This window comes from Watersipora subatra, chromosome 8, assembly GCF_963576615.1.
Source record: "Watersipora subatra chromosome 8, tzWatSuba1.1, whole genome shotgun sequence".
NCBI lineage: Eukaryota > Metazoa > Bryozoa > Gymnolaemata > Cheilostomatida > Watersiporidae > Watersipora > Watersipora subatra.
In genome coordinates, this window is record NC_088715.1 from 63,140,435 (window position 1) to 63,162,787 (window position 22,353).

At 42.0% G+C, this 22,353-nt stretch overlaps 1 protein-coding gene across 1 annotated transcript; it reads left to right on the forward strand.

Moving 5' to 3' along the window:
• Positions 1-2,736: 2,736 nt before the first annotated feature.
• Positions 2,737-18,222, forward strand: LOC137401780 (cilia- and flagella-associated protein 97-like). Its single transcript, XM_068088265.1, has 7 exons — positions 2,737-2,858; positions 10,257-10,922; positions 11,458-11,670; positions 12,875-13,119; positions 15,026-15,205; positions 16,854-17,001; positions 17,457-18,222. The coding sequence occupies exons 1-7, from the start codon at positions 2,810-2,812 to the stop codon at positions 17,714-17,716; spliced, it is 1,761 nt and encodes a 586-aa protein (XP_067944366.1). The 5' UTR covers positions 2,737-2,809; the 3' UTR covers positions 17,717-18,222.
• Positions 18,223-22,353: the final 4,131 nt, after the last annotated feature.

A 22,353-nucleotide genomic window follows, 5' to 3' on the forward strand; every position in this document is an offset into this window, starting at 1 on the left:
AATCAAATTTTACCAAACCTTTAGAAAAGTCATTGACAAAAATATTTTGCCGACGATGGTAATAACGACGCTTATGAATTACGAAAAGTTGAGGTTTACCTCTATGGATTGGAATAAAGTGATTTTCTAAAGCGATAACAACCGTTTCGGTAGCTGTTGGGCAAAAAACAGTTCGAGTTAACAGTGTTGAGTTCGAGTTATCTATAGCAATTTATCATTACGTGGGAACGGACCAAAGAAACCGTTCGAATTAGCCATGTGTTCGAGTTATCCGCGGGCGAGTTATCCATGTTTGACTGTATATATATATATACTAAATGCGTCAGTCTTGAATAAAGGGTTACCAGCGTTGCAGATCTACCACTTCATTGATCTATCTAAGTTGAAAGATTTTGGAGAAGAGAAGCAGCGATACCAATGAATGCTACACTTGAGATATGTTCTATAATCTTAAAGCGCTGATATACTTGAAACACGATATAACCCCTTCTACTTAACTAGATACAAGGAAGAGAGGCAAAAACACAGAATACAATTGCATCAAATAGAGCAAGACTATTTAAATATACGAACCTCGTAAAAGAAGCAACAGCAAGCCTTTCTATTAACATCTCAAATGAATGCAGAGCACAACTAAACCACCTTATGAGACTAGTCCGTAGCAATGGAGTCCATAGTGAAGACCCCAAAAAATGTGCCAACTTGTTGACTAACTTTTTCAGTGCACAATTCTGTGCAGTACACTAATTAAACTCCAATGAAAATGTTGATGATAACAGATGCCCAGAGAATTTTGAAATTTCCTTTGAGGGAGCTGCTAAACTTATTAAAGAGCTAAAAGATGGCGAGTCATCAGGAGTTGACGAGATCCGTAAAGAGGACCTAATGGTTGATACCATATTAACTGGTGAGTGCCTTACAATCATATATAAGCAGTCAGTCTCTTCTTCAAAACTACTAACTGAATAGAAGTTAGCCCGTGTTAGACCGCTGCACAGAAGAGGTGCATCAGACCAACCCAACAAATTCCGACCATTCTCTCTGACAAGAATCCCATGTAAGCTCGTAGAACATATAATTCTACATGAGCTCAATGATGTTCTCGATGGAATACTGTATAATCACCAACATAGATTCAGAAAACAATTATCTTGTCAAACAGAACTATGTGGTACCTTTCATGAACTTTCTAGGAACACAGAGAAGGGCAATTATACTACCCATGCTGTAGCACTATATTTTTCAAAATTAATGATTTACCTACTCGTGTTAACTGTGGCATCAGTCTGTCTTGCACATGATACTCTCATCTATCAAATGGTAAATAATCACATTGACAAACAGGTCGTTCAAGAAAAGAGACTTGAGTCCTGGGCTTAGAGTCCTGGCATTGTTTTAGAGTCCAGGGCTTTAACCTAGTGCATGTACAATGTATATCAATATAGACAAATGTTTTGTCCTTGTCTTCAATCCAAAGCATACATCACCTCAAGCGATTTACACATTATCGCATACCACACTTGTGCAGGAGACCAAATACCTTGGTGTTATCTTACAATCCAACTTAAAATTTACAATTCACATCAGCAATATAAAATCAAAGGCAAAGCGCCAACTTGGTATGATCAAGTTTGTACAATGTACAATGCTCTTTGTACAATGCTCCGAAGCAGGCTAAACTACTGGCCTACACAAGTCTGTGTAGACCGCATTTAGAGTATAGTGCAGCAGTGTGGGACCCACACCAATAGTTTTAAGTTTACAACATAGAAATGGTGCAAAATACAGCTGTGTGATTCATTTCTAATGTAAGTAGAAGAGCAAACATGATTAACGTTTGTGAAGCGGTAAATCTAGAAACTCTAGCATCAAGTCGCTACAACACTAGACACAACCTTCTGCATAGACTTCTAGCAAAAGACGAAAATCATTCACTTTTTTTCAGCTCATATGATGAATTGAAGAACAGTAGAACTGAAGGCACTTTCGATACTAGATAGAGCTACATCTAGAGGTGACCGACCTACAGTATAGGCTAAGACTTCAATCTTTTATAATAGTTTTTACCAACAGTACGTGAATTAAAATCCAAGCTTCATACAACAAACTAGTGGCAATATAGCAACAACATTGTAAACAGTGCTAGCTAAGAACTTAGAACTTTGACGCGTACATGCCACAAGCTCTAGTACATGTACGTACTAAAGAAGAAGAGTAAGAGTAATAGAGACAATCACAGGCTGTTTATAGATGTTGCAGAGGTTATTGAGAAAATTTCAGCAGACAGGCTTCGTTAGGCAAATTTTCTGTTTCAACGAAAGCTTTTTAGTTATTCTTTAATTGAATCTACGGTGTAAAGTTGTTAACAACTGCAGACGAACAAAAAGGTTATTCTATTTATTAAAAATCGTGTAAAAAGCCATTTTTGTACGAGCTAAGGCTACTCAAATTGTACTGTTGTAGCAGAAGATTTTAGAAACCGGTTCGATTTAATCTCAGTCCCACGTGCATGAATCTAAATTTTGTCGGAGCGGTTTTGTGCGAAATGTCTTTCGGACTACTTTACTTGTTGGTCCCTATCTTAATCCGACATGGTGTGATGATTTACGATACGGTATCAGAGATAGTTAATTGAAGTAAGACTAATTGGTTGAACGCGCCAATAGAAATTTTTATGTTTGAGCCAATAGCATGGCTGTTTTATAAAGGATGTGACGTCGGTAGTTACTGTAAACACGAACTGCCATTGGTAGCGTTTTTTCTTTAAGTGTTGTTGCAGTAAGGCATATTTATATATTACTTGATAAACATGACTGACAACATTGATTTTGACTTTTTTGATGATCCAATGGAACAAGGTATTGTTGCTTATTAAATTAATGAAAGTAGTGATGCAAAAACTGTGTTCTGAATCACGGCAAAAAACTGGGAGCTTTGTACTGGTTTTTGTCTTGGTCTACCAGTGTACCTAATGGCGACCCGACAGGTCGGCTTACATTAGCTTGCCGTGCCTATAACTGTATGTGATTATAGAAGACCACGTCAACCCTAAGGTCCGTCGTCTGATTAGCTTAGGTCGACCTCTCTGCTACTAATTAGGTCGACCCACTCAGGGCACCTTTAGCTGCTGACCCCCGTAGTCAACCAGCTGACCGATGATGCCTATACTGGTCAACTATCCTGCATTAATTCTTGCTGACCGCTCAAGCGAGAAATGAAGAGAGAGTGTGTGTGTGTGTGTGTATAATTGTATTGACTAGACTACAAAACAACTGCCCCCACTGCGGGCTGCCTTCCTTTATATAGGTTGCAGCTCGCCCATATAAGGGCATAATGACTATATATGGTAATAATGACCATATATGGGTTAACGACGCGGGGTTGACTAATAATGTAAGTAAGCATGCACTTGAAATGAGCTGTATAATATGATGAGTAACAAATCTGCCACATACGCCGCCCCTATAGACGGCTATCCGTCTATATATACATATATATAAAATAGTAATAAAAAAAGGATAGTAATGGTGATAAAATAGCGAAGGAAATGAGTTCCAACTACTTGTTACCGTCGTAGCTACGGTCTGGCCTCTTGCTGGTCGGCCAGCTTTTCTAAATATGCGGCCGTCCTACGCAATTGCTGAGCCTCTAACCTCAACCGGTCAGCGGCTGACATTGACTTCCTTGGCATCGAGATTTCCAACTTCTCTGGACGTACACTCACAGTCCGAACGGAAATCTGAGGCTGGCGTTGACTGAATGATTGGGGCATGGCAGCACATTTTAAACTAGCCGCTGCCGATGAAGTAATCGCTCCCGAATTGTTTAATTGGATACTGTTCAACTCATACTCCCGCAGGTGCGGAGGCAGATTCCTACTCCTCTGAGGCCTGCTAACATTGTCTGGCTGTCGGTGGACAGCTGACTCTCCTGCCTCCGCACTTGCTGGAGTGCAGTTTTCTGTATCTCGGCATTGTCCACTGGAAGGCTGGCTCTCTGGGTTGTCAAAAGCTTCCTTAGGAGTTGTCCCATCGCCACCTTCAGGGTTGTCCTTCCTATTTGCCTTTTCTGCATTTTCAGCTTCTAAGACAGGCTCTGTCTGAGTTTTTCCATTGTTTTTCCTTACTCCACGCATGTTAGGCCTTCTACTAGGCTCAAGCAAGACTGGGGCTTTTCCATGATAATTGCTGCAGGGTTTGTAAGCTCTCAACCGGTGTTCAGACTGTACAGAACGCTGTCCCCGGCGTTCGATTGTGTACGTGTGATTTGGAAAGCTTTGGATTACCCGGTAAGGCCCAACTCTCTTGGCCGACAACTTCGAGTTCTCCCCCTTCCGTCGACGTCTGCGGGTCATCCAGACCAGGTCGCCAGCCTTGAACAGTGGTGGTTCAGTGGTGTCTTCAGCCACGATTTCTAACTGCCTGTGCCTGAGAATCTCATGGGCTCGTAAGAGCCGATCTTGGATTTCAATAGCGTACTCATTCGTACTCTGAAAAGATTCCACCGAACTCCCATGTTGGAGTTGGTCAGGGAGGCGCAACTCCCGACCGAGCATCATGTAATTTGGAGTTTCTTTGGTGGCTGAATGGGGAATCCCCCTCAGTGTTCTCATTAAATGTGGTAACACGAGATCCCACTCTTCCTGTCCTCTTCCAGTAAGGAGGGCTCGCAGGGAGTCTCCGAGTATCCTGTTATTTCGTTCGACTATACCGTTACCTTCAGGCCGGTATGGAGTCGTCCTTGACTTCTCGACTCCCCAAAGTCGACACAGCTCCTGGAATAGGTCGGATTCGAACTGGGCCCCCTGATCAGTATGGATTATTTCTGGCAATCCGAAATAACTGAAAACCCTTTCCTCCAGCGTACTGGCCACGGTAGGCGCGGTGGCATCTGGGATTGCGATAGCGTCCGACCACCTAGTGAAGTGGTCGGTCATCACAAGAGCCCAGATGTTTCCTCGGGTGGTTAAGGGTAGGGGGCCGACCAGGTCTACAGCCAATCTCTGCCACGGTCGACCAGCGTAGAGCCTCTGTCTATTGGAGGTTGTTGCACCAGTGCCATGTTTGGCCTGTTGGCATACTTCACAGGACATTACCGTCCGACGTACGTCACTGGTCATTCCTGGCCAATACCAGTTCAACTGGACCCTTTTTAGTGTCCGATCTATGCCACTGTGGGCCTGTCTATGTGTCTCCCAGATTAGGTTTTGCCGCACAGGCAAAGGGCAGACGGTGACTGCTTTGCTTCTACCATTTCCTGGGATTGTCGCTGTCAAGACCCCGTCGGGATCGATCCGCAGCTGTGAAAACATGTTGGCTAGCCTCTTCAACTCTGGGTCGCCTAGTTGTAAAACTTGGGCATCTATGGGTCTACCAGTCAGCACTGCCTGGTAAATTTTCCCGATTGCCGTCTCTGCTCTCTTTTGTAGCGCGACAATTTCGCCAGCTTTCGTCTGTGCGGAGGGCCGTTTTTCTATAATAGGGAGGGGCTGACCTAAGCCTTGGTCGACCTTCTTGTTTACACTAGGGTCGCCCTCTTGGATTGGCCTGGAGCCGGCCTCCTTGTCCCTCCGAGGTCCGCTGTTGGGTCCGACCTGGTCGATCTCCACATCTGCCGGGATGCCCACTGCTTGGTTCCTCCATCTCTGGGGTTGTTCGGGCAGAAGTGGCCACTCAATCTCATCCAGATTTCCCGTGGGAACTCGACTTGATGGAATCGTCCCCTCCTGTAATTCCTTACAGATCTCCGAGCGGGGAGGCCCACCATCTCGTCTATCTATTGAGGCACATTGCTTGCAGTCTTCACACTGTTGCCTACTCAGGCCATCAGCATTTCCATGCTTCTCTCCCTTTCGGTGCACAATTTTGTATCTGTGTTCCGACAAGCTTTCCAACCACCTGGCTATCTGACAGGAAGGTTCCTTCCTCCGATGCAGCCAGACTAGGGAAGCATGGTCGGTCCTGATGACAAACTCTCGACCGTACAAATAGGGCCGGAAATGTTTCACGGCTAACACCACCGCCAGGAGTTCTCGCCTCGTGACACAGTAGTTCCTCTCCGCAGGGGAGAGCGTCTTGCTGTGATAGGCGATAACTCGCTCCTGTCCTTGTTGGACCTGGGACAATACCGCCCCAGTTCCGACGTTGCTGGCATCTGTGTCAAGGGTGTACTCTAAGGTCGGATCTGGGTAGCCTAGTACAGGGGCATGCGTCAAGAGCCACTTGAGGTGACTGAAAGCTTCTTGTTCAGGTTGACCCCACTTCCAGGTGGACCCTTCTGCCGTGAGTAGTGTCAAGGGCTTGGCAACCGAAGCGTAGTTGGGCACGTATCGGTGGTAGTAACCGGTAGTGCCGAGAAAAGCCCTCAGCTGAGTCACATCGGTTGGCTCTGACCACCTGTGGATCGCTTCCACTTTTTCCGGATCCGTGGCTACCCCCGTCGAACTCACCACATGTCCGAGGTACTTTACTTTTGTCTGCATGAGGGTACATTTAGATGGTTTTAGTTTCAAGCCGGCTTGTCGAAGCCTGTCTAGTACTTCTGACAGCCTAGACAGGTGACTCTGGAGGTCGGCTGACATGACTATGATGTCGTCCAGATACAGCAAGAGCGTCTTCCAGTGGAGCCCTTGCAGCACTCGCTCCATAAGCCTCTGGAACGTGGCAGGGGCTGACGTCAGCCCGAAAGGCAGCACTTTCCATCTCCAAAGCCCACTTCTCGTGATGAAGGCTGATTTCTCCTGCGCTCCCGGCGACAGGGGTACCTGCCAATAGCCGCTCATCAAATCGAGAGTGCTGAACAACTTGCTGCCTGACAGAGCATCCAGACTGTCATCGATTCGAGGAAGTGGATATGCGTCCTGTTTAGTGACCGCATTCAACTTCCGATAGTCAATGCACAGTCTCCAGGTTCCATCCTTTTTCCTGACCAGGACCACAGGAGAGCTCCAAGCTCCATATGCCTGCTCTATCATTCCCTGTTTGGCCAGCTCAGAGACCTGCCGATCTATTTCCGCTTCCTTCTCAGGGCCAACCCTGTATGGGGTCTGCCGAATGGGTTGAGCATCCGTTATCGTGGGTATCTCATGTTGGACCAGGGTAGTCCGACCCACATCTCCATCCCCTTTACTGAAAACATCGGCATACTGGTCAAGGAGCCTAACTACCTGTTGTCTGTCGTAGTCACTCCTACAGTGCACTATAGCTTGGCTATACAGCTCTTTCACGTGAGGAGCCACCTTTGGGTCAGGCCGGGTATCCTGGCTTGGTTTCGCTCCCTTTGGCCCCCCTTCTGTCCAGGGCTGGCCGATTTCAGTTTCATCGACTCCTGTGTAGCTGCCAATCACAGTTCCCGACGCTACCTGTACAGGGGAATCTGTCGGGTTCAAACAACGCAGGGCCACTCTTCCCTTCTCATCAGGTAGGTGGAGGCTGGCAGCCACCATGTACCGATCTCCTGATCCCTCCACCATTCCTAAGGGTTGGTAGGTGTGGGTCGTGAGGCGGCATGTAACCACCATCTCCGACCGAGGTTGAAGTGTCATGGTACGGACAACCTGCACCTTGCTCACCAAGGGTCGTCCGTCCCGATCTGTGCAGATCAGCTTCTGACCATTCACTACCAATGTGGATTCTTGGAAATTCATCTCACAGCATTGGTCTGTCAAGAATGGCATCCCGATGATGGCATCTTCTTTTAGGGGGCATACAAGAAGTGATACAGTCACTTGTACACTTCTGACTCGGATGGGTACGGTCAACATGCCATAAAAGTTTAGGCGAGACCCGTCAGCCATCGTGCCATAGTCTGTTCTCTCTACCAACTGAGCCTTCATCCCAGCGGGAAGCCGGTCAAAGACATGACGGCTGAGTAGGTTGGAGGTGCATCCACTGTCTATCAGGAAATGAGCAGGTCGGCCCATAATCTTCCCAGGTAAGAAATAGCTACTACTATACGGTTTCCAAAGGGTGTCCGCAGCCACTCTCTCAGGACCGACCTGCTGAGTCGTCCGACCGGTGTGCTGCCACCTCTTACGCCGTCTCCTTGTCTGGAGCTTTTCTGTAACCACTGGGTTTGGGGTTTGGATTTCCTCTGTTTGCTGCTCAGTTAGTGAGTCAAAGGAGTTTTCTAGTAGGACTGAGGTCGACCCATGGGGGGTCTGAGGTCGACCTGTCCGACGTGGGGTTTGCCAAGGTGGCTTTTTCTGGTTTGAAGGTCCACAGTCAGTATGTCCCCCTACTGCTGTGGACGATGTTCGTTTCCCTGCTGCTGGTTTCTTGCTGGCTGGGTAGCTGCCATCTGAGGACACTGTCGTCTGACATGTCCGACTATTCCACATTCCCAACAGCTGGTCGCCCTTCTGATTTGCTGCGGCTCTGGAGTAGTCCGACCTTGGCTTCTGGGTCGGCTACCATTGACCGCCAGTTTTGTCGTCAAGGTGGTCAGCTCCTTTAGGGCTACAAGGACATCTTCCAACGTAGCCGATTTTGTAGCTTGTGGGAGGTCGACCTGGGCTGCCTTGGGGTCATCCTCTTCCTCCCCTTCTATAGCCATGATGGTTGACCTTTGGGTCAACCGAGGATTAAATGGCTGAATTTGCAGAAAGTCATTTCCAGCCTGCACTGCCTCTCCCAAAGTCTGTGCTCCCACCGCTAACAGATGCCTCTGTAGATAGGTGTTGCCCAATGTCATGGAGAAAGCATCTAATGCCATATTTGCACGATGGTGCTCAGGCAGATCAGCATAAGCTATATTGGCTAGTCTTTCTACTTCCGCAGCATGATCTTGCAAGCTAACCTTGACTTCCTTCTTGAGGTTTAATCGACTCCTGGCCTCTCTAACTGTCAGACCAAATTTAGTTCTCAAGGCTGCAAAGATGGCATCTGTAGTTTCTCCCCTGCCACAGCTTTTAGCACCATCCTTCAGCACCTCTCTGAGGTGCAGACGTGCTGACCCTGCAGACCATTGATTAGCTTCAGCTACTTCCTGAAACTGACTGATGAACAGTTCAACATCATCACTGCCATCAAACTTAGGGGGCTTGAAGTCCCTCTCTGGTCGAGATTGCCGTAAAGCCTCAGTTATGGCGTCAGCCATCCGCCCATACTGATCAGCTTGATGGAGGTCAGCCTCAGCTGCCTCTCTCCTAGTTGACCGCCTTCCAGGCATGGTCAGACGATCCCACCGCTGCCACCAGTGTACTGGTTTTTGTCTTGGTCTACCAGTGTACCTAATGGCGACCCGACAGGTCGGCTTACATTAGCTTGCCGTGCCTATAACTGTATGTGATTATAGAAGACCACGTCAACCCTAAGGTCCGTCGTCTGATTAGCTTAGGTCGACCTCTCTGCTACTAATTAGGTCGACCCACTCAGGGCACCTTTAGCTGCTGACCCCCGTAGTCAACCAGCTGACCGATGATGCCTATACTGGTCAACTATCCTGCATTAATTCTTGCTGACCGCTCAAGCGAGAAATGAAGAGAGAGTGTGTGTGTGTGTGTGTATAATTGTATTGACTAGACTACAAAACAACTGCCCCCACTGCGGGCTGCCTTCCTTTATATAGGTTGCAGCTCGCCCATATAAGGGCATAATGACTATATATGGTAATAATGACCATATATGGGTTAACGACGCGGGGTTGACTAATAATGTAAGTAAGCATGCACTTGAAATGAGCTGTATAATATGATGAGTAACAAATCTGCCACAGCTTCATCTGAAAACCCAACTAATTGAAACCACTGTAGTAGTACACAAAAACGTTATTTTTACGTCATGAAAGATTTATTTGTAAACAGTATTTTATGCATCAAACGCATTATTTGCAAAAAAAATTAAATATACATGTATTTAGTTTTTATGGTCATTATATAAAACTTTGATCGGTGTTCTCAATGAATGATGCCTAATTTCTTGGATATCTGTAAATGAAGGTTTGTCATTTGCGGTGTTTATTTCAAGTTTAAACGTATTTTTTCTGTTTTTATAAACTATACACAATTTCTTTTTGTTTAGCATACCAGTTGGTTGTTTTGGCTTTATCAGCAGCAAGTAGGCCACGAATTAAATTGGTGCAGAGGATAATTTTATTAATTATATTTATTGCGATACTTTTAGATCAAACCACGAGCTTATGTAACTTTTAGTGTTTCAGAAAAATTATTTTAAATAGCAATTTAATAGTTCTATTTTCTGATTGACTCTTTTGTTTATATGTTTCATTCCTTTTAAAGCGTTCATAGTATTTTGTAGACAGAATAAATGTCGTTGCTCCCAATCATCACAAGCACGGAATGGTTGAAAGCAGTGAGAGTAGTAGCAACTCAGAGTTATACGTTAATGACACACAGCATCCTAGCACTTCAAAAAAATCTTTCTCATCCAGCAACAGCTACAATAGTAGGACCTCACAAGCATCATCAAAAAAATCAACACAGTCATCAGGCTTATCGAAATCAAAAAGAAGGCGCCAAAGGTATTCTGACTCTTCTTCTACAGATGAAGAGCATGAGACTGTACATATTAGCGTTAATGTACACGGAAAATCCCCAAGTGTTGATACTAGGCATTTTAAAAATGTTGAAAGTAAACACATCAAAAATAAACCTCCATTACCCTCTACTGGTGAAAGTTATTCTAAGTTTAGTAGCAAACAATTGGTAGAAAAAGAAGATTCATTGAATAAGTCGCGCACAAAGGATAGACTGGCAAAGAAAAAGACTCAGTCTAAAAATGGAAGCAAGGAAACTAGTAGTGTCCATTTTAGTTCTTCTGATGAAGAAGAGCTGCAACATGTTCGTTTAAAACCGCAAATTAAAGGTGACCCAAATTTGAGATTAGGTCTTGGAGACCTAGATTCTCCGAGAAGTAGTTCTTCAACCAACAGTTCACGAAGAAATTCTTCTGAGTGGTCAACAGGTAGGAACAACTGTCGCTTTTTAGCATGAGCATAGCACATCTGAGCTCATATAGCGATCATTATTGCAACAAACTTTTGAACTCGTCCATATCTTTCACGCTTTTTTTACAACCATCTTTGTTGATGACAGTAAAAAAAAGCGCACTGCGCTTTTTTCTTTAATTATTAGTAGTTCTTCTGGTAAAATATTTTGCACTTCAGGATGCAAAATTAAAGCCTGCTAGAGTATCAACAACTAAACACTCCTTGACTAAAAGGTTTTATTAGCATTTTTCAAAAGCTATAAATATTTAACAATAATCTGAGAAAGACTTGACTGACTGTTTCTAATGAGAAGCATTGATAGCCTTAACATAGCTACCATTAGTACTCTTTCATTGTGAATATCTTTAGACTGAGTCTAAATAGTCAGAATTTAAGAGAAACTTAGGAAACATAAAAGCAGAACTTTAGGTCCTCCCCAAATGCATTGTGATTAAGTGATTAAACTTTGGGGATGTTGTTTAATATCCACTGGTTTATACTTAACTGTAGGCTCGGAGCCGAGTGACAGAGAAAGCCATAGACCTCATGGGAGGTTAAGTAAGCGACGGAGCAGCAGCTCGGAAAGTGAATTTTTGCAGACACCATCAAGAGGCCGACATTCTGGTGACTCCAAGAAACGACATCGTCGATCACGCAGCTCTGATAGTAGTATCACCGTGTCATCACTATCTGATTCAGAGCTACCCGATAGGAAATCACAAAGTATGTTATACTTGTAGCTATAGACTTTCCAACCAACTCCATTGTTGTTACCTAATGACTTGAAGATAACAAATTCTGGCTGAGGCCCTCCGTTCATATTACTAATTCTATCACATTGCTGAAAGTTTATTTAATAAATCATTCGTGCTAGTATCCTGTTAGTAATCATTTATTTTTAGTTGTTTATTGCTAGTTGTTTATTGCTAGTTGTTTGTTGCTAGTTGTTTATTGATAATTACAAGTTGCTAATGGCAAACTCAACCGCAATTTGCTGTTTAAAAGTAGATGTGCGCTGAGGGTTTTAATGTTTAAGCATGCACGTGTTATAATATAAGACAACATAGCGTTTGCCATGTTATGCTTTGTTATTATGAAAGGCTTTTCACGCGCTTGCTTAACAACTGACTTGAGTGTTTCTTGAAGAGTGAGACAATTTGCACTCAGTGGCTTTATATCATCAAGACCCTTTGAGCTGAGCAAACAAGACTCTTGACTGAGAAACAAGTTTCCTTATATGTCCTCAAGTGTTATTTCTATGTGTGGCAAGAATAGGTTAGGTTGTGTGGCAGAGTCTGTCATGAGAACACGCAGCAGCTGCATGTAATTGGCAGCTTTAAAACTGAGCCGTAGGTAGTCTTATAGTGGAGGTTTTAGATTTTATGCCGTCTTTCTTCTATTTAAAGTACCACATATCATTTGTTGTGCAATGCGGAGAAATTTCAAAGCCAATGCTTTCTATATCACTTAAGAAGCATTCTATTTGCTGTCACATGCAGTTTATCAGTTATCAAATGGGTTTTGGCAAAAAAGGAAGCATTTTTATTTTCACATTTTGCCAATTTTGGCGTATTCCCTATGAGCTTATCTACCAAATTTACACGACAGTTTTATGAGAACAGAGATCTGTTTGTCTGACAACTCAACTCATAGATTCAGGGAACAAACATGTGGGCAAAGCCTTAGTGCGGTTTTCTGGGTGTAGTAAAAGGTACAGCGGTCAGTGGAGTGATAACTGACATAATAAAAGAAACCTTAAAAATATGACCTGAGGTGGAGCCTTTGTTCCCGCGGTTATTCCACAACCCATGCATCTCTGTTAGTACTAACTGTTTTATGAGCAGGTACAGTAGCAATGTAAGGACTTCGGCTACATGACTGATAATAAGAAACATTATTTGTTCATTCTGTTTGTTTCTTGATGAAGGTATAACCTCACCGTCTCGGATGAAGGCATCTAAGTCAGCGGACAGCGACAGAATGAGCTTAGAGGTATTGCTGTCAGCTCTTCTTGAAGCTGATCAGAATGCATCCGAGTCGACTCAGAGAAAAAATGTTAGGATAAAGGTTCCCGAGCAACCGAGTCACCGAGCCAGTAGTCAGAAGGCCAACTACACTTTCACAACTGACAGGTCAAGGCTAATAGACATGGAGAATCAGCGTCTCCTAAATGTAAGTCAGTGAGCATAGGAAAGATCTATGCTCAATATTTCTATGGTTTTCGTCCGTCCAGATGAGAGAAGGAATTACTGTCATCCCAATCAGTCGCTGGACGAGTAAAGATTTCCTTGTCTATTTTCGAAATTGAGTGAAATTGGTGTTTGCTACTCGAAGGTAGAATACAGTATTTCTTTTTCTCATGGTTTTGCTTCTATTTGCGTCCTCTTCAATCCGTTAGTTTTCATTTTCGAAGTACTCATACCACAACATACGAGATACTCGAGGTGCGAGCTGACTTTCTAGCAAATTTCTTCCTTGAGATACAAGTAATCTTTGAGATCAAGCCATTTTTCGATGGCCACTACATCATATGGTCAAGAAGGTGAGAGGTCGCTTTCGAGAACATCATCGCTCGATCTGTCTCCTCGAATCAATTTGAAAAAAGTTGGCTAAAAGTTATAGTGAATGTGAGGCAAAAACGGCTTAACCGTAAACAGATACTAAATAAATACGACTATAAAATTAAAGTAACTTTAGTAAAACATTAAAACCTTGTTTCAAGTATGTATTTAGTAAGATAAATTTATTCAAGTTAAATTTGAAGTTTCTATTACGTAGGGTCACAAAGGTTCAGTATACTGAACGGGTTGCTCTCAAGTCTCTCTCAGACAGCCGTTATCCACAGCGTTTGTCTCGAAGGTAAAAACTCCATAAAGTAATGTGCATAGTGATGTTGCATTTTATTGCAGATTATAACAACTAAATAGGTTATTACTAAATATTGTTAGTATTGAATTACAACAATTAAAAACACGTTTTTCTATCGTAATATCCTGTGTAGATGGTGTTTTCATAGTATGGGAAAAGATTAATTTGTACTTAGTGATTTTACATTGAAAATAGCACCTTGAGATGGGAGTAAATTGATTAGAGAGCTCAGTCCCAAAGCGCATGCGGCTCTGAGGTATGACTCATGCACGCTGGTGAAACATTTCGATAATTACTTGAAAAAGTATCTGAGAGTTTACTAGAAGTAAATACAATCCGTAGAGAGAAGCTATAAGCTTCATACATTTACAGATATATCGCCAGTGAGTCTATGTAACTTGTGATTAAAAAGTGAACAGTTTTGTTATCAGTTGTTATGGCGATCTAAAGCTATAAGGATTACTTCAGTTTAACCCAAAGTCAGAACTATTATATGAAGTTGAAGCAAAAGGGTTCATGTTGTTCAGTTTGTCTTAATTTATCAATTTAATAAATATGGTGTCACGACTGCCATTGTAGCGACCCTGTACAGTATATAGCTGTGCCTAATCATATTTCATCTCTCATGGCACCCTTAGCAATCTAGTGTGCTCTGAGAGTTTGTCACGTGTGCCAATAAAACACAGATATAAATTCTGCAGAAATATTGGCAAAGGTGTTGGAATGTCAGTCTACCAAACTGATTGTCGCGGGTTCAAATCCCATATGAAACAATTTTTTATCCCAACCTCTAACCGCTGCAGACAGATCGGCGATGGTATAGTACAGTATATAGCTGTACCTAATCATATTTCATCTCTCATGGCACCCTTAGCAATCTAGTGTGCTCTGAGAGTTTGTCACGTGTGCCAATAAAACACAGATATAAATTCTGCAGAAATATTGGCAAAGGTGTTGGAATGTCAGTCTACCAAACTGATTGTCGTGGGTTCAAATCCCATATGAAGCAATTTTTTATCCCCACCTCTAACCGCTGCAGACGGATCGGCCCGTCTCTTATTATAGTAAAGAAGATTTGCTGCTGGACTCGTGACTGATTACACAGACACGCTGATTGCCCAAAGCTTTGCTCTTATATGCTAGCTATCATGCTATTAGTGTGTGCCGATCACTCTTTGTTTCTAGTGTAATTTAATAGCAATTGTTTTAGAGCATTCTTGCTCAAAGATCTGGTGTAAGTCAACAGAGAACGGGCCCTGTTAATTCCGCCGAAAGCATGCAGACAGGAGCGAAGCCTAAGAGTAGGAGAAGGGTGAGTCCACCACGCAGAGTCACAAACTCTACGGTGAACAGAAGCAGAGAACAGCAGAGGATTGAGAGAGAGAACTTGGTGAGCCGAGACATAATAGTCGTGTTCCTTATGTTCATTCCGGGTGTTACCTATCATGTGTTGGCATTCTGTAACAAGTGTCATGCGTTGGCATTCTGTAGCAAGTGTCATGCGTTGTCATTCTGTAGCAAGTGACACATCCTTAGTAAAATCAGTTGTATTGTTGACTTGCCACTCTCTATAGGTCTTGTCAGTATTAAACCTAAAACACCACAGATCTCTCATATATATTTCTAACTTTGCATTTATGTTAGTAATCACCAACAAAATGATGTTTTAAATTACAAACAAAAAAGACAGCCATTATTAAGTGAGTTGAACAAATGTGTTTTGAAAGTTAGTAATCTAATGGTATTGCGGAGGAGTCGGGGTAGTAAACTTCATGTACTGATAGAATAATGATGATGATAATAATAATAAAGGTTTACCATATTTTTGTTTATGTAAAAAGACAGTCAGCGAATGAGTCTGTCAGCAGATTGCGCGGAGAGACTAAAGCTGACGATGAATTATAACCTGGTTAATAGGCAGCAGTATTCTATTATATCCACAGTATACTTGGCTTTATTTGAGCAATCATTGCTTTTATTCAGTACCCCTGGCAGTCCCGTGTACCGTGAGAGATCGTCATGAGTAATCAGTATATGCATAAATATCTCATGGAGTAGTAAGGCTGTCTAGGAGTGTAGTGGTTAGTGCGCCGGTCTGTAAAACAGAGGGTAACATGCTATTACCTACGCGGCTCTTATTATAGTAAATATTATTTTACCCATTCCAGGGGTCACAACTCCAACAAAATTTGTACTGAAGTAATAACATTGGCTCATTCCTCCTGTAACTGTCTATTCAACTGGGTCTGGGCACTGTTTGCTTGCACATGTCTCCTTACAGCTTAAATTTCTGTCAATCAAATTTTAACCTTTTCAATTCTGTTTGTTTAGTGGCTTTTGTTAATAATTTTAAAGTTGAAGTTTATTGCCAAAATAGAGCTATGTAAACAGAGAGCTCTACAATCAATAGAGCTATGTAAATAGAGAGCTCTACAATCAATAGAGCTATGTAAATGAGTACTCTACAATCAATGATTAAACAAACTAGATTTGTGAGGTTCATATAGGAGTAACTGTATGATGCTTTCTGTAGAGACGATTGAGTGGCTATTAAATGTTGCTGAGTAATGATTATGCTATGAGTTGATGAAAATACGCATGGCTGACAACAGCTTCACGAGACACACTGATTAATAGTTCCATAGGGTTGCTTGTGACAGCGTACTAGCTTTATGACCAGATTCCTGTCAGACCTAATAGGTAGTTCTATGAGGGTAGTTCTATGAAAGAGCAAATAAATGTAGCAGTTTCAAGACAAGAGTCTAAATTTGACCCAAGTAGTTATATGGATACAATTATTTAGAAGTAGCTCTATAAAAGCAATTTATACAAGTATCTCTATGGATACAGTAACATTCAAGCAACTTTATAGAAACAATTGTTGGCAAGTAGATCTATTGAAACAATCATATAGAAGTAACTTTATGGAAATGATCTCATATAAGTAGTCGTATGGAAACAATAATGTGCATCTAGCTTTATAGAAACAATCTCATATGTACAAGTAACTCTATGGAAGTAATATACTTGTGTTGCAGGCTCTGTTACATCGACTGAACCAAATTAAACCATCAGCGGAGATCAGTCGTAACAAGTGCCTCGGAGACTACGAGAGGCAGGTGGCCTACCATTGCCCTGACATGAGACTCGAGCGCGACTCAAAGAGTAGGAGTTATCAAGGGGCTGGTAGGAACTATTTTATTCTCATAGCAGCAACAGACAGTAGTTGTGGTACTTTCAATGTTTCACGCATAATCCTTTCTGGCATAGATTGGAAAGGCATTGTCAACTTTTTCAATTCATGCTTGCTTATGATACAACTTAAAATGATTTTTATGTCTGTCAAGCATTTTTTAATGCTTGTTATTCTATATGCTTGGTAAATACATAGGAGGAATGTACAAGTCAGGTGCGTGAGGCACGTGCTCAACCAAGGTTAAATTATCGCCTGTTTTTTTACATGCTTAATAGCTTGTGATCCAAAGTTATATTAAAACATACCAACAATTTTAAGGGAATGACTGTTTTAGCTTGCGCTTTTTCTGCTAAAAAATATCACCATAGGCTAAAAACAAGGTAATGCTGTCATTTTGTCAACATATTAAGTAAGCATGAAAGTTACTTTCCCAAAACATTTATAGGCTCTCGAAAACAGAGACCTACTAGTGCAAATTATAACAGACCATCCAGTGCCTACGGAAGCATGTCGAGATCTTCCAGACCAACCAGTGCCGCAACACGCCCTGTTAGTGCTACGACACGCCCTGCCAGTGCTACGACACGCCCTACCAGTGCTACGACACACCCTGCCAGTGCTATGACTCGTCCCGTTAGTGCTACAACTAGACGCCCAGGAATTATGGGTATCAAAAAGAGGCCTGAGTGGCAGTCGGGCTGGTAACGAATTGAATGATTTAGTCAGAGCATTTTATATGGTAATCATGTTGGATTTTATGAGTGGATTTTAAGTACTGAACTGCAGATGTGTCGAGTCACTTCTTATCATGCAGTTGATCTCCGTATTACTGTTTCTACTTACCTGCCTGACTGTCCAGAATATTGTTTTACATTGTTCTTTTCTCTCTTCTTATTATTGCTAATTGATTCGCTTCAAGTTGTTTGTGAGCTTGTATTGGTTTTTTATTCTTAGCTGCCAAACAAGTGCCAGTTTTTACTAGTATCTACGTTGTTTTGCTGCCATCTTATAGCTAATTTTATTAACTTTTCTATATTTAGATTAAATCAACTCTCAACAATTCGAAGTTGTGTACTCATGGTTGTTTCATTAACTTTTAATAGAGGGACAACTTTAACTTCATCAATATAAGGTTGATTTGTATTTAAGCTAATTACTCTATGATGTAATCACAAATTTAATTATATTATTCCACATTAAATTTGTAAGATTAATGCAGATGTAGGAAAACATTTAGGGCTTTCCTTGCTATCAGTTGTGGCTATTTATATCTTCTTTTACACGTTTAAATGTTGACTTTATGGCGTAGCATGTATTATATAACACAGGGTCAAATCCTGTATGATGCAATCTTTTTTCCTAACCTCTAATTGTGGTTTCAGTCAGATGGACATGGCTTTCACTATAGTGAAGGAGATTTGATTCAAGTATTATTGTGTTTGTTACAAATGTCAACATTTTCATTGCTTTTATAATCAAAATAATGCAGTTGTTGGTAAACAATTTTAATATTCTACATTCATTCAGATTTTAGATAAGATGCAGATCTAAGTCTTTATGTAGATATTAGTATCTACATAAATATTCATATAATCTTAGTCTCTTAGGAGACATGAGAAATTGTTGAAGCAGCTGATTCAGTTATTTTCAAAGAAGCTTCAAAGTATCCAAAAAACTGCATATTATACAAAAAGTATTCTATTTACAAGTAACTTGATTGATGTTGTCATATGGCACTTGAGTCAGCAGCTGACCATAAAGTGCTGCTCTGAACAAGCTGAATTTGACTATCTAAATATAGTACGCAGAATAGGGAGCCTGTTCAAAGTGTCAAAAGATAAATCTAATTAGGGAAACTGTTTAAAGTGTCAAAAGATTAGTCCAAGATTTGTGCCATGAAAAGTTCAAACTGGGAAGGCATTAATGGTTCAAAGATTAGGGCTAACAATCGCAGTCATGTTTATGTTTGCACTCTTATTGATGCTATGTTTGCATTTTCATTGGGTGTTTGACAGACTAGTCTAACTGACATGTAGCGAGTCAAATAATTACGGTAGTCATCGTTTTGAGAGTGGATTAGTACACAATAAGGATGGCTGAGATTAGCCAATTGTAAAGTTTCCAATATTGGTTCCAACTTATGGTATGTATACTAATTGTCACAGGTTTTGTAATAATATAAGGGTTTTTGCAGACACCTGTATTATGCCTTATTGGAATCCCATTATCCCTATTGTATAGCTTTGAATGTGTTTTTATTAGTGTCATTTTTGTGGGCTATTATTGCATCCACATTGCTGCAATGTTTATATACCTGCTTACAATGGACCATTTGCGGCAGATAATAATGTTTGTACAACGTCTATTTCTGCATGATAAATTCTTGTATCTTGGTACTCAATCAATTATTGTTAGTCAGTCAAGCCTCACAGACAAATATATGCATACGAACCTGCAACATGGCGTCGTAGGCAGGATTTAACAAAGAAAATAGACTTCACAGAAACTTCACAAACAAAATGAGTTCATTGAAACCACCAGCGGAGCTAGATTTCAGCAGCTCTCAAAAGGCTTGGCCGGACTGGAGGAAGCGTTTCGAAAGATACAGAAGCGCTTCAGGGCTATGCGAGAGATCAGCACAGAGACAAGTTGACACGCTGATATTTGCCATGGGAGAAGAGGCTGAAGCTATAGCAGATCAAATCCAGATTAGACCACCTAGAGAAGCAGACGAAGCAGCAGGAATTGAAGCCGAAAATGCAGAAGAAACATTATACCTCAGAACTTTAGAAGGGTTCGATAATTACTTCAATCCTAGAAGCAACCACTTGCACTACGCTGTTCTCTTTGGGTCACGTCTTCAACTTGCCGGAGAAACCAACGAACAGTTTATTAGAAACTTACATGAGCTAGCCTCTAAGTGCAGCTGGAATGACGACCAGAGAAATGACATGCTGCGCACTCGCTTACTTGCCGGAATGAGAGACAAAGCACTAGCCCGAGATTTACAGATCAATCCCGACGTTACACTCGAGGAAATCAAGCAACAACTTCGCACTAAGGAAATAATTCTGGAGAACCAAAAAGCGGAAATAGATGGCGACAAAGCTACTGTACTAACTACCCACGTTCGCTTTCACAAAAGAACATCACATCATTCACATGCCAAAACGCAATCTCACCCAACGACATCAGGAAGAAACTCGACGACTATAAACAGACACAGTAACAATCCTCAATATATTCATGGATGTAAATACTGCGGATCATCTCACGACCGAGGAAGATGCCCTGCATATGGCAAAGAATGCATGAACTGTAAACGCCGGGGACATTTTGCCAAGGTATGCAAATCTAAACAGCAGGGCTCCATCGCATCATCTCACAAGAAACGTGTAAACGAACTTTCGGTAGCTTCCAAAGAAAGCCTGTGCGACGGAGACGTAAGTGAAACTTTCTACGTGCATGCTGTAGATAGTCCTACTAACCATGCTAGACCAGTAAGTACTAATCAGTCAGACAATAAGTGGCTAATTAATGTGAAGGTTCATGGCAAGCCTATTGATGTTCAGGTTGACACAGGTGCCCAAGTTAGTGTGATGCCCAAACAAATGTTTTTAGAGTTAGGCTTGACACGGGTTGTTAGAACTGGAGCTACATTAGTGGGTTTCTCGGGGCGGGCTATACCAGTTGTTGGCAAGGCTGAGTTGAGTGTTGAAATTCCTGAAAATGGTTTAAGCACAGAAACAACATTCTATATCACTGAGACTAGGGACACAACTCTGCTAGGGTTACCTGCTGTCAGAGCACTTGGACTAATACCTAGCATAGCAAAAATTGCGCAAGCTTCCAAGCCTGATGCCATTGCTATTTCTGACATGGTATCAGAGTTTCCTGCAGTTTTTGAAGGTTTGGGATGTTTTGAGAAACCAGCAAAATTAGAGTTGAAACAAACGGCAGAACCAAAAGCAGTGCCCCCTCGACAAGTGCCTCACCACATGCGACAGAAATTAAAAACAGAGCTAACAAAACTTGAGAATTCTGGTGTCATAGTTCGTGATCACGAGCCCTCACAGTGGCTGACACCATTGGTAATAGTGAATAAACCGAATGGTAACATCAGAATATGCTTAGACCCACAGTATTTGAATAGCCAGTTAATTAGAACTCAATGTTCAATTCCCACCAACACGGAAATATTTGCCAGGATCTCAGGGTCCAAGTACTTTAGCACTTTAGACGCTAAGCAGGGGTTCCATCAGATACAACTAGATCATGATTCCTCAAAATTGACTAGCTTTGTCACTCCATTTGGCAAGTATAGATATGTAAGGCTACCCATGGGTGTAAGCAATGCACCTGAGTTATTCCATCAGCGCATGGCAGATGCATTGTCGGGTCTTGAAGGGGTGGAAATTTACATTGATGACATTCTTGTACATGCTGCAACAGTAGATGAGCACAACGTAAGGCTTAGGAAAGTGCTAGAGAGATGTATGCGGCTAGGCATTACATTGAATGCAGAAAAATGTGTCTTGTTGAAACAGTCTATTCAATATTTGGGCCACAATCTAACTGCTGAGGGGGTGCGAGCATGTAAGTCAAAAGTCGAAGCAGTAAAAAACATGACTGTGCCAGAAGATAAGAAAGCAGTGCAAAGGTTTTTGGGATTTGTTGGCTACTTGTCAAAATTCATTCCAAACTTGTCCGAACACACACACACCCCTTGAGAGAGATCAGCAAGAAACATGCACAATTCATTTGGGAATCCCCACAATTGAAATCATTCAACCAAATCAAAGAGCTCATAAGTGCAGCACCAACACTGGCATTTTATGATGAGTCTAAGCCCATAGTGTTGTCAGCAGACAGTTCTTCTCATAGCCTAGGTGCCGTTCTAATGCAGGACGGGAGGCCAATAGAGTTTGCAGCTAAGTCTTTGACTGATTGTCAGCAGCGTTACAGCCAAATTGAAAAAGAGCTTTTGGCTATTGTTTTTGCTTGCAGCAGGTTCAAATATTATTGTTGGGGACGTGAAAAAGTAGTGGTAGAGACTGACCATCTTCCACTCATTGGATTGCTGAAGAAAGATATCAATGGCTTGTCTCCCAGACTTGCTGCTATGCGCCTACAGTTGTTATCGTATCCGCTTACTGTCGAGTTAAAGTACAAGCCAGGGGCAGAAATGGTGTTGGCAGATACTCTGTCTAGAGCTTGCCGCGAGGGCACTGACCTCCATGATGACCTACAGGTTGATCCATTATTGTCTGTTTGTGAAGTAGTAATTAGATCAGCTGATGTGATGAGCAAGTATCAACGCGCTACAAGTAGTGACAAGGAAT

Coding starts and splice junctions, on each gene's coding strand:
- LOC137401780 (XM_068088265.1), top strand. CDS start 2,810: ATGACTGACAACATTGATTTTGACTTTTTTGATGATCCAATGGAACAA. Junction 11,671..12,874: donor ACCCGATAGGAAATCACAAA/GTATGTTATACT, acceptor TTCTTGATGAAG/GTATAACCTCACCGTCTCGG. Junction 15,206..16,853: donor GGATTGAGAGAGAGAACTTG/GTGAGCCGAGAC, acceptor CTTGTGTTGCAG/GCTCTGTTACATCGACTGAA.